At 46.4% G+C, this 12,899-nt stretch overlaps 1 protein-coding gene across 1 annotated transcript in view; it reads left to right on the forward strand.

Annotated features, from left to right (window-relative positions):
• SCAP (SREBF chaperone) overlaps window positions 1-12,899 on the forward strand; it is a 48,790-nt gene that overhangs the window by 25,985 nt on the left and 9,906 nt on the right. The window contains exons 3-16 of the mRNA XM_075214192.1: window positions 2,397-2,520; window positions 3,317-3,474; window positions 3,790-4,010; window positions 4,502-4,607; window positions 5,004-5,176; window positions 7,405-7,531; window positions 7,633-7,745; window positions 7,831-7,925; window positions 9,064-9,162; window positions 9,685-9,891; window positions 10,212-10,654; window positions 11,090-11,281; window positions 11,426-11,627; window positions 12,707-12,822. Of these exons, the coding sequence (XP_075070293.1) occupies window positions 2,397-2,520; window positions 3,317-3,474; window positions 3,790-4,010; window positions 4,502-4,607; window positions 5,004-5,176; window positions 7,405-7,531; window positions 7,633-7,745; window positions 7,831-7,925; window positions 9,064-9,162; window positions 9,685-9,891; window positions 10,212-10,654; window positions 11,090-11,281; window positions 11,426-11,627; window positions 12,707-12,822 (2,376 nt within the window). The remainder of the gene's footprint in view (window positions 1-2,396; window positions 2,521-3,316; window positions 3,475-3,789; window positions 4,011-4,501; window positions 4,608-5,003; window positions 5,177-7,404; window positions 7,532-7,632; window positions 7,746-7,830; window positions 7,926-9,063; window positions 9,163-9,684; window positions 9,892-10,211; window positions 10,655-11,089; window positions 11,282-11,425; window positions 11,628-12,706; window positions 12,823-12,899) is intronic.

A 12,899-nucleotide genomic window follows, 5' to 3' on the forward strand; every position in this document is an offset into this window, starting at 1 on the left:
TGGTCACAGTGTGCAGGACGTTCTGTGCAGAATCTTGTGTCCTCGTTACATATCTGTACACACAACATTGTGTGTCACAGCAGTAATTTGTGTTTGTGTTTACTACACGTGTGCATCATACATCCCAGCACCTACTATCTTTATATGTAACCAGCCAATTTCACACGTGTGCTGGTCTCTGTGCCTGAAAGCTGCTGTGTCTTCTGCTCGTTCTCCAGAGGGCTGCAGGATATATTTAGTTTCTGCACAGTAACCTGTAAACATGTGTAGTTTCCATGAGTCTAATGATGTTCTGTAACGAGTTCTCTGGACTGTATGAGATGATTCAGGTCACTGTGTGACGATCTCAAAAAGTGCAAAGTTTCCTTACCATAGTGTGTACAGAAACCTCATCGCAGCTTCCAGCCCCTTTGTGCCCAGATACAGTGTCCTTTATATACATTATCAGTGTCACACTGTGTGCATCAGTCCTTACACACCCTGTGTGTTTAGTGACCACTCCCTGTAGGTGAGAGGGTCAGTGTCTGGTTCTCCTCTCTTGGCACAGTGTATGTGGGTATGTCTCATACCAAACCATCGTAATCAAGGTAACTTGCGCCAGCACTTATCATAGAGGTCACACAGTCCTTATCCAGCATATGTTGGCCTCAGTCCTCTATATAGAGTGCAGTCCCATCAAATGCAGCCGAGATCCTCAAGTCTCCCAGTATAGAGATGAAGTGACGGCTCTTCTAGGTGTAGCTTTATTTCCAGGGTAACTCAAAAAGTGAATTGTGATGATTTATTATTAGGTGAGACATTCTATATATAATACAGCATTAGGAATCCAGCAACCCTTTGTGAATACAACCACAGCGCAGTGTTACTATCCAGTAAGTAGCAGGATTGTGAGGCCTAAAACAGCAGAAAATCACACAATAAATGTTTTCTGATTTACCAGAAATGGAAGTATAAATATTTTATGTATTAAATAGGACAAGACCTTTGTCAGTGTTACACAATGACATATAATCGGCAGTGACACGCAGTGTATAGAGTGTGTCACGCAGTGCCTGGTGTCGTGAGAGCTCTGGTTGCTAGTTGTGTAATTGTGACTTCCTGGTGTCGCACAGACACAATGTATCCAGGGAGAGGGCACACTCAGGTTACACACTGATAATACCTGACTGACCGCTTCACAGGCAGAATCAATGTGCATCCACCTGAATGTGAGTCACAGTTTATGGTACTGGACATTATAATACTTCATTGTGTTTTTCAGGACAATAGACAATTGGCTGGAAGACCATGTTTAATATACTCTTATTTATACGGCGGAAACATAGTCCGCAGCGCTGTACAATCAGAGACTGTAATTCTACCCGGGGGACACGGATATCCAGGCAATTGAGTCAGAAGCCAGTTACAGGGGCTGATTTATTTGCTTTATTGCACCTAGTGCAGGTGGGCAGTATATGTGGGGTATTCTGCCCTTGTGCTGCTATAAGGAAACTGGATGTTGGTTCTGATAAATGCAGGTTGTTTCCAGACTGAGCCACACCCCCAACCATGTAAAAAGTCGCACACATCCTTTACCGCTAGGTCACACTCCCGAATGATATCACACCTATGCTTTACCACAAGCACACCCACAACCATGTAAAAAGCCATCCCCTATGATGTCACATGTATCCGTTACTGCTAGGCCACACCCCCATCTATTGCATTCTGAGAAGTTTATTACACTTCAATAAATAAACTCTAGCAGGAGTTAAAGGGGTTCACTGAAAGAGAAAGCAAACAATGTAACTGTACTGAATGGTGAGCTTTGCGAGCTGTCTTATTAGCAGCATCATTGAAACTAGATACAGTATTGTTGCTAGAATATTTTTATACAATCCGACCTTAAAGAGTGTTTCCACTATAAATAACATTTCTAGCAAATCACCTTCCTCCCTATATTGCTACTTTGGTGTAAAATCCAGAGACTCCCCCGCCCCCCAAAATTATGCTGCATATAGAAGAGTCCCGTCACTTCCATATAGGACCTCTGCTGAGCTCCATCTCCTGATCAGCTCTCTGCAGAGCTTTATAGATCCAAAGCAACCTGTCAGTGAACACTGGCTGCTGATTGGTCAGTGGGCGCTCCAATCAGTATTCTACTTTCATGTAGAATCCCATTATTGGATCTCTACTGCCAATAGGTGATTGGATGTCATGTATGGGGTGTAAATGAGTCTCGAACTGTGTGTGTATATGTGTGTGTGCATAAATATATATCCGTGTGTGTGTATGTATATATATATATATATAATCTCATTTATTTATTTTCTAATGTAAATGAATAACTTTTTCTTTCCCCCTTCCCCCCCCCCCCCCCCCCATTCTCTCTCTGTCTGTGTCTCTCCTGCTCTCAGTTACCCTCTGTTGAAGCTCCCTCTGCCCGGGACAGGCCCGGTTGAATACATCACCCCCGTGAAGGATTACTCTCCCCCTCCGGCTGAAGTGAGCCCCGACATCCACAGTGAGCGCCCTGACTGGGTGAGCAGCATTCTCCCTCGCAGTCCCTCATCTGATGTTAGTGTAGTAATTGTTATACTGACCTGTCCGCATCATTACACAGAGCTCATTGATCAGACCGTACTTCACCACAAATGGGACAGTATTGCGCCATGGAAGTATCAGTAACAGAGGTGACGCTGCCAGTGTGCACCAGAAACTGATCAGATAAATCCTGGATGTGTCCTTGGCTGGGGCTTGTTTTCCTTTCTGTTATCTGTCCACGTGTGATGTTATCTACAGAGGAAGGATCTGATTACTGACCTTGGTACCAGGAGATACAGACATGTGTCCGGGAATCCGACACAATGACGCTGTCAGGCCGCCCTTTATCCCTGGGACGATGGGGCCCCTGCAGTCACCTGTGTTCCGAGGATTCTGGGAGTAATATCTGAGTCCCGGTACTCGGGATTCCCAGCTTTCTAACCCTGTACTAATGATGTGCAGACATGAACTGATACGGACAATTGGTCCAGTATCTCCATGTACCAACATGCCAAGGAGTGGTCAAAACTGATCCGTTATCTGTCGTGTCTTGTTGCCCTGCGCTGGAGCCAGACGGCAGGATTGGACCTTTGTGTTATCAGTGTTGACCTAACAGAACACAAATCTGCTTTTCTTTAGTACAGAAACTATTAATTATTATATTAAATGCTTGTTCAAGGGGACTAAACAATGTGCTCATGGCTTTGTAACAAATATCATGGTATAACAGTACAGGATCCCGAGGAAGCACTCTGTGTGTATATGGATAATATATAGAATCCTTTCCCCGCAGTATCTCGGCCTACCGGTAGCCTACATCCAGCAGGTGTTGGTGAAAGGGGTCGTGTCTCCCTGGGACAAGAACTTCCTGGCCGTAGATGTGTTTCGTTCTCCGCTGTCCCGAGTCTTCCAGTTAGTGGAGGAAATCCGGAACCATGTTTTGCGAGAGAGGTAACTGCAGCTTATATCACTTATTGTACTGTAGGTAAAACATGTCCGTGTTGTATCCGTGTTGTATTTCTTTGCTGCTGGTGTATTAGAGCCTTGAAATCACATGTGGCGACTTTTCTTGGCCAGTTTGGTTGTTTCTTACTAAATAGCTCTGGATTGTGGTGTGTGTGGGACAAAAAGAGTTTTTTTGAAAGTGACTAAAGTATTTGTCCAGTAACCAGATACTGACCCCCTTGTGCCCAGTCATTCACCTGTCTGCTTCTGGCACAGTGGCCTGTTGCTTGTGCAGTAATTTCGGTTGTGTTCTCCCCCCAGAGCCGGTGAGAGGAGCCTGGAAGATGTGTGTCTACAGGTGACCGACCTCCTGCCAGGACTGAGGAAACTCCGGGATAAACTACCAGAGCATGGCTGCCTCCTCCTGTCCCCAGCTAACTTCTGGCAGAACAACCGCGAGAAGTTCAATAACGATCCCGATCTTATCCGGACCATTCAGCAGCATGAGCCCAAGACCCTGCAGACCTCCGCTACCCCCCGAGGTTGGATACTGTCCCTCCTCACATTACCTCCTAGATCAGTGTTTCTTAACTCCAGTCCTCAGGACCCCTAACAGTGCATGTTTTTCATATCTCCTTGTTTAAGCACAGGTGTATTCATTACTGACTGACACCTTCTAACAGATCCACAGGTGGTATAATTATTTCCCTTGTCACATGGAAAGCCTGCACTGTTAGGGGTCCTGAGGACTGGAGTTGGGAAACACTGTCCTAGAGGGTTCTCTGCATATGAGGAAATGTCTTATAGTCACTGCCAACCGTTCTACTGGTGGATGTTTTCATAGAGCGCTGTTTGTCTGAAACTGAATGATTCCTTTTCTTAAAAAGAATGTAAGCTCCTCACAGCCGCATTATGCAATCCTGCAGTAACCTTTATACAGTCGGGCTGCACAATTCGGGATATAGTACTTGGCTTTGGTGTCTGACCTGCTCAGTACTGCAAGCACTCAGTTTATTCCCTCCCTGTCCCACAGATTTGCTTTTTGGAGTTCCAGGGAAGCTGAGCGGAGTCAGCCTGTACAACCGCAAGCGGATCGTGTCTTACACCATCACACTGGCGCTGCGCACACACGATGCAAAGTAAGGAGGAGGCGGGGTCTGTCTCATCCTCACACCACTTCCTTCCCCTGTAACTCTTAGCAGGACCTTGTACAAAACATGTAGTATATTCTGATGACAGTACCCTCATGTCTGTCATATGATGAGTAAATATTGAGCCATTATCCATGATGATTGGTCAATTAATGGACCCTTTTATTATCTATGGCTGATATTTCATCATTGTCCTACTATATGTATATACATAGAGATACAGGTAGCCATATGTTTTACTGATGATGTATAGAACGACCCTGCTGATAATTAGTATTGTTACCTTCTAGTTCCTAGTAGCACATTCTGTGTAAGTTCTGGATCTGCCTGTGTCTCCGCTGCTCAGAGACGTTACATTGTTGGCATCTCTTCTTTGTCTGTCAGATTCCTGCGTAGCCTCAGAGCTCGGCTCAGACAGCTCTATCCCAGCACCAACTGCACCTCCCAAGGCCAGAACATCGTCCACGTTCATTTCAAGGAGGAGATCGGAATCGCAGAACTGATTCCTCTGGTCACCACTTACTTCATACTCTTCGCATATATCTACTTCTCCACCAGTAAGTACATCCGCTTCTCACTCTTTGTACGTTCATTGAGGTTCTATGAGCTGGACAGCAGTCATGGTGGTCAGTGATTGGTGGGTCTGATCTACAAAGCACATTATCAGCTGATCAGTGACCATACAGGAAGCCTCATACAGCAGTCAGATCTCATGGTGATCAGTGATTGGTGGGTCTGATCTACAGAGCACATTATCAGCTGATCAGTGACCATACAGGAACCTCGTACAGCAGTCAGATCTCATGGTGATCAGTGATTGGTGGGTCTGATCTACAGAGCACATTATCAGCTGATCAGTGACCATACAGGAAGCCTCATACAGCAGTCAGATCTCACATGATGATGTTTCTTCTACAGACATGCTGGCTATACGTACTGCAATATGACCGCATCCCTCTTCCCTAATAGTGATGTCCATAGGATTATTATGGGGCAGTTTACATCAGATCCAGCTGTTTAACACTTGTGTCTGTGTCACTTTAAATCAATTCCCAGACAGTAACTAAACACACACAGCCGTAGTATGGAGCGACCCTTGTTGTTTGTTGTCTAAGTCAGTTGTTACGTTTTACAGACATATCAGTACGTCCCAACATTAAACAATATCCTGATACAGAGTGTGGCCTAGTAGTTCCCATGTAACTGTGTGTCCTGTACTGTAAATGTATTAATGGGTTCACCAGGGTGTCCTTCCATTCAGAATCTACCAGGTCAATGTCTAAATCCGCTTCTTATTTAGTTACATTAGATCCGGAGACCGTTTACACCTCTGTGAATAGATCCATTGTTAGGGCTTCCCCAGGAATTACTTTTTCATTTCTCATTCTGCCAAAACAAATTTGACTTTGTCTTTTTCTGGGACATACTTGGGTTTCTCTCGATAATCTATTGAAATAAACAGTATTTTCTTTTACATTCATTGACAGGGAAAACCAGACACACAAACAAAACAGAATACACCGTTCCACGGTTTTCTCAGGATACTTTCACATTTTCAGAGCAATCCCAGAAAATTAACGGAAATGTGCTTTTCTTTCCGGGGACTATTTTATCTTTAGAAAGCCAAAAGTTTCCACAAAGGCCGAATAACGTGATTCCGACATCTGGTCCCCTGCAAAACCAGCAGACGTTATACAGGCCCCGCAGATGGCTGGGCAGCCAGCTTTGTATACATGGGTGGCCGTATAAACCACGTGTGGGTATCATTATAGAGGACGGAGACTTACAGTGCAGGAAGTGAGAGCGTTTTATCAGCAGTCACAGAGGAAAGCAGCCGTGGGTTTTAGGAGCAGAAGGTTTATTTTCTATCACAGGACAGCAGCGAATCTCCCTGCTCCATCACATTATTACCTCTCTACGTACAGAGCGTTTTGTTGCACAATCTGACGGAAACCACTATCCGATTCTGCTCCTGTGCTTTGCTGGCCCTTCTGATTATCCCCAGTTGTTATGAGGCTTAGTGTGGATAAATGTAACACATTGGGGGCTAAAAGTATACAGGAACTTAACCATAGGTGGGACACTATTGGGTGAATCTGTGATGGAGGATGTGGGTATGACTGTGGATTATAGTACCACTGGCCCTTGTGAAGGTTAGAGGGCCACACCACGTGGCCCCTATAGTGTATCAGGTTGCTTATCGCTGCTCTAAGCTATATAAGCTACCTCTCCATACTACAGCTATTTAATGGTTCTGCTAATACTTGAATTAGCGACTGTTAGAATAGTTTTCGGAGCTTCCTCCTGTTTCTACCTGCACCCCTCTCCCCCCCTCTTTTCTTCATGGAACGTCAGCTGTAAGTTCCCATTGTGTAATCCCTGGCACTTAGGACAGAGGTCCTGTGGAGAGTCTGGCTCCTACACACCTGTTCCTGGCTTCCTGTAGTTAAGCGTTTAATCCTCACAGCATGGACGTAGGTCTGAGTGGCGCCCGGCAGTGGCTTACTGCATCCTGGCAGTGATTTATCTTACGTTGCTGCAAGATCACAATTGTCTTTGTTATCAGCCCCCCTTGTGATCCCAGTTTTGTAGTCAGATCATCAGAATAGTCACAACTGCACAGAGTATTTCAGGAGATGAGTGATTTGGGGTTTTATGAGGGAGCAGGTGCATGGGTCAGATGGGCAGGGTAACGATTAGGAAGGAACGGCTCCGCAGAGTAGTCTGTGGCAACAATACCTGACTATAATATGACGTTCACACATTGAGTTTTGTTTCTGTTTAGGGAAGATTGACTTGGTAAAGTCAAAGTGGGGTCTGGCTCTGGCGGCCGTGGTGACCGTCCTGAGCTCGCTGCTCATGTCTGTGGGATTGTGCACCCTCTTCGGTCTGACGCCGACCCTCAACGGCGGGTATGTATCACGGTGTACTACGTGCTGTACTGTGCTCCGATCACTACATAAAGTCCTCACAGACACAAATAAATAGATTCTGTTCTTCTCTCCTCCTGCAGAGAGATTTTTCCCTACCTGGTTGTGGTCATTGGTTTGGAAAATGTTTTGGTGTTAACGAAATCTGTTGTGTCCACTCCGGTTGACCTTGAGGTGAAGCTCCGTATAGCACAAGGTGGGTGATCTGCTGGGTAGTGCGGGTTCATCTTCTACAAGTGGGTTCTGCTGTTGTTCTATGTCTCCCCTTCCTGTGCCTGCAGGGTTAAGTAACGAGAGTTGGTCCATTATGAAGAACATGGCCACAGAGCTGGGGATTATTCTGATTGGTTATTTCACCTTGGTTCCAGCCATTCAGGTGAGACATTGTTAGTTTGTGAGATTTGTTGATAAATGTGTCACTGACCATCTGGGTCCTGAGAGATTGTTTTGTAGATGTGTTATGTGAGCTGTGATTAGTGCAGTCATAGATGAATTACAGGCAGGATCTCTGTACACGGAGTCTACCCATGTGCTCTGCAGAGTGAGGGTTTATCAGACCAAATCATGATGGACAAGGCTAAGTCTTGCTAGTGCAGCATTTGTGCAAAATGCTTGTGATTATACCCAGAATCCCCGGCTGCAGCGGTAACCCTGTATACAGAGTGATTGTCTCTGCTCACAATACGGAGCTGAACTTAAAGTTATGTTTATTGTACACAGTAATTTTATGACCCAGTTTATCACCCCTCATATCCATCAGCCGTTAAAATCAGATTGTATTTGGGTACCTGACATTGCCCAGAGCACAGCAGGGAAGGCTGGGACCATGTGTCTATGTGCTCAGAATAATGTTGGCTTTTAGAAAAGAAAATGACAGTAGTTATGAAGAAAAAATCCTATTTGTATATAAATCAGAGCACTGAAAGCATTTCAGGTAATGGATTGTTACAGGACACAAATCACTCTCTTCACAGACCCTTTAATCCCCAAATACTGCTGGAAAGCACCCCTGTCTTTACCTCTTAGATTAATATAATTAGTAGCGTTATACAAAACACAGAGGTGGGAATCTCACTTTCAGAGACACTGTGTACATCCAATTGGGCTGAAAAGAAAGTTTGTTAGGAGCATCCAGGACCAGTAGGTAAATGTTACAAAGACTGAGGGGTATCAACCACCCCAGAGCTGAAACCAAATCATACAGTAGATGCCTTTTAAAATTACCTCCAAATACTCAGCTACTTTCCCTCTATATCCCGGAGTCCGGCTCACAAGTGGCAGTTGGAGCAATAATTTAATTTGGATTAATTCCAGTACATTATTGCAGATATTCAGCTCTTCTCCATTCGCTGTCAGTTACACTTGATGAATTGTCACAGACCAGGATGAGCTGTATGGGTGAAGATTGGGACTATATGATGCACTGGGAGTTTGTCTGCAGTGTGTGGACGATGGTTATAAATGGTCTATGTGTGGTGTTTCCTCATCCTCTGCCTGTGTCCTCTCTCTGCCAGGAGTTCTGTCTGTTTGCTGTAGTCGGGCTGGTGTCTGACTTCTTCCTCCAGATGTTTTTCTTCACCACCGTTCTATCCATTGACATCCGCAGGATGGAGGTACGGAGAGGTCTCCTCCCGCCGCTGAGACATTCTGAGAGCAGATTAGTGATTATTCTATTTAACAGGGCGACAGTCTACCCCTAGGTGCCACAGACCAGCCCGTTTGCTGCCACAGATGGGTGAATGCCAGTGACTGTTATAAACTATGCCCAAAATAATATAGATGTCTAAAGTGTTATTACCATTGTTTTGTACTTTAACGTTATGCTTAACATTTTATTTTATAATTAACCTTGTATGAAAGCATGTTATCATGCAAACCCATAGGCTTTAGAGTCCCTAGACCTCCCAGCCTGTGTTAGAGCATGTAAATATTTACTGGAACACTAGGGGCGCTGTGGCTGACATAATCCAGGCTACAGTATAAAAGAGAGAGGGAGAACATTAGACCCGTACTAGCAAGGAAGAGTCCATTACATCTCTTCCAGGGGGGAGCTCTGTCTACGGCGTTGACGGTCTAACGGTTCTTACGCTTACGAGTCTCCTTATGATTACATTGTGTCCATATTGTGTTTGTAGCTGGCTGACCTGAACAAGCGAATGCCAGCTGAAGCCTGCATGCTGCCAGCCAAGTCCCGTACCCCGAGATACGAGCGCCAACAAGCCCTGCGCCCCAACACGCCTCACACCATTACCCTGCAGCCCTTCCGAAACCTACGCCTGCCCAAAAGACTTCGCCTCATTTACTTCTTTGCCCGGACACGACTGGCTCAGAGGATCATCATGGTAAGATGACGTTTCCTGTCTCTCATCAAAACTGTATTTTATATCATCATGCTGAATTATAGTAACAATGTAACCACAGTATCCATGTTCCTGCAGGTTGTTGTACTCTCACTGTCGCCAAAACCTTTGTATGACTAGTGTACTATATTACCTTGTAATGACTGACCTTGAGAGACATTTGTATTAGTAATGAATCTGTTCTATATTTTAGGATTTGGTGAGTTCTCAATCATTTTACAAAATATTGTACTAAGTTCCAATGTATATTACATTTCATTAGAAGGTATCTGAATCTAATATGACGCTATGTAACTCTCTAGACAGGAACTGTGGTCTGGATTGGAATCCTCTTGTACACCGACCCTGCTGGACTCCGTACCTACCTAACAAGTGTTCAGGTCACAGAGCAGAGCCCCATGGGGGGAGCGGTGGTACCACCCATTCCTGTCCCCGTCCTGCCTGCTTCTGACCCTCAGAGCTCACTCTCTATCTTCCCTACCGGCTCCTCCCAACTGCTGGAGAACCAGTCCCAGAGAGACCACAAGGAGATGCTGGAGACCCTCCAAGGGGGATTGGAGGGAAGCCCCAGGGGCTGGGGAGAAAGCCAACCTAAGGACCAAAGCAAACTGCGAGCAGAGACCAAGGAGGACCAGGGGTACACAGAGGTGACCTGGGGCCCGGAAGATGAGGAAACCTGGCGGAAACTGTCCTTCCGGCACTGGCCTACGCTCTTCAGCTACTATAACATCACCCTGGCCAAGAAGTGAGTCCTCCTGTAGGGAGGTGTAAGCACATGTAGGAATGTCACATTATACGGACCTTTACTGGCAGAATATTGTATATTTGACTTTTTTCATGTGGAAGAGCAGAATTCCCCTTCTCATTGTTAATGCCAATTATAGAGCCATTAACTCGCCTATACAAACACATGTACACATATCCACAAATACACCTTCATATACATACACACAGTTACATGTACATATCCAGTGTTGCACTCCTGTCTTATACAATGTATATTTGCTGAGTGCACGTTATTACTCCCTGTTATCAGCTTCAGCGTCCTTTAATAGAAGCAGGAAGTCAGTTGTGTATGGGGGTCAGTTGTGATGAGCTCCTGATCTATGTACAGACAGGTCAGTGATGTAAGAGGTCTGGTATCATCACACCCAGCACCAAACATGTTCTGTTCCTCTAGGTACATCAGCATCTTACCCATGATTCCTATCACCCTGTACCTCACCCCGGAGGAGGTGTCCGAGACACGCCACCCCCACGAGGCTCAGAACGCTCACATCTTCCAGCCCCAGCGGGATGGACGCCCAGAAGATGACAAAGCAGCCCCCCCACCCAGCAAATCTCAGGGCTCTGTGGATGTCACATTGTACAAGTAAGAGATAGGACGCCCCCTGTCCGGTCCATTGTGTCATCCCCCCGCCAAACCCTCTTCTTTACTCTCATGTCCCTCCCACATTTGACCCTCTGCCCCCCCATCCCTCTTCCAGTTATCAGTTCTTCCCATCTTTCTTTATAGAGTCGCAGCTTTGGGTTTGGCTTCTGGGATATTCCTGGTTCTGCTTCTTTTCTGTCTTTACCGACTGCTGTGCCCCAAAAACTATGGACAGAACGGTCTGTCTCACAACCGGCGGAAGAAGGGGGACCTGCCGTGTGACGACTATGGGTACTCTCCCCCCGAGACAGAAATTGTGCCGCTGGTTCTGAGAGGTCATCTCATGGTACGTAATACATCTGCTCATTCATTTATTGAGGTAGTTTATAAGATGTGATCAGTAGTGCTCAGTCTTTTATTTTCTCTTTGTTCTTAACATGTTGCCTTTGTCTCTCTCTCTTCTCTATCTGTCCCCCCCCCCCCCTCTCTCTCATTGTATGTGTGGTGTGTATCTCTCGATTTCCCCCCCACCCTCCATCCCTCTCTCTCTCTATATTTCTGTTTCTCCCTCTGTGTCTGTCTCTGTGTCTTTATCTCTCTCCCTCTCTGTGTCTCTCGCTATGTGTTTCCCTGCCTCTCTCTCTGTCTCCCTCTCTCTCTGTGTCTCCCTCTCTCTCTGTGTCTCCCTCTCTCTCTGTGTCTCCCTCTCTGTGTCTCCCTCTCACGCTCTCTCTGTCTACCTCTCTGTGTCTCCCTCTCACGCTCTCTCTGTGTCTCCCTCTCTGTGTCTCCATCTCACGCTCTCTCTGTGTCTCCCTCTCTGTGTCTCCCTCTCGCGCTCTCTCTGTGTCTCCCTCTCTGTGTCTCCCTCTCGCGCTCTCTCTGTGTCTCCCTCTCTGTGTCTCCCTCTCGCGCTCTCTCTGTGTCTCCCTCTCTGTGTCTCCCTCTCACGCTCTCTCTGTGTCTCCCTCTCACGCTCTCTCTGTGTCTCCCTCTCTGTGTCTCCCTCTCACGCTCTCTCTGTGTCTCCCTCTCACGCTCTCTCTGTGTCTCCCTCTCTGTGTCTCCCTCTCACGCTCTCTCTGTGTCTTCCTCTCTGTGTCCCCCTCTCATGCTCTCTCTGTGTCTCCCTCTCTCTCTCTCTCTCTCCCTCTCACGCTCTCTCTGTGTCTCCCTCTCACGCTCTCTCTGTGTCTCCCTCTCACGCTCTCTCTGTGTCTCCCTCTCACGCTCTCTCTGTGTCTCCCTCTCACGCTCTCACGCTCTCTCTGTGTCTTCCTCTCTGTGTCTCCCTCTCACGCTCTCTCTGTGTCTCCCTCTCTGTGTCTCCCTCTCACGCTCTCTCTGTGTCTCCCTCTCACGCTCTCTCTGTGTCTCCCTCTCTCTCTCGCCCTCTCACGCTCTCTCTGTGTCTCCCTCTCACAGGACATTGAGTGTCTGGCCAGTGATGGCATGCTGTTAGTGAGCTGCTGTTTGGCCGGTCAGATTCGCGTGTGGGACGCCCAGACCGGGGACTGTCTGACTGTTATTCCCAAGCAAGGGTGAGATGGAAATGTTTGTTATTATGTGTTACACAAGTCGTATTATACTGAGCATACAGTCTTATACAGGACTCACA

The sequence above is a fragment of the Mixophyes fleayi genome, chromosome 5 (genome assembly GCF_038048845.1).
Source record: "Mixophyes fleayi isolate aMixFle1 chromosome 5, aMixFle1.hap1, whole genome shotgun sequence".
In the NCBI taxonomy this organism is placed as follows: Eukaryota; Metazoa; Chordata; class Amphibia; order Anura; family Limnodynastidae; genus Mixophyes; species Mixophyes fleayi.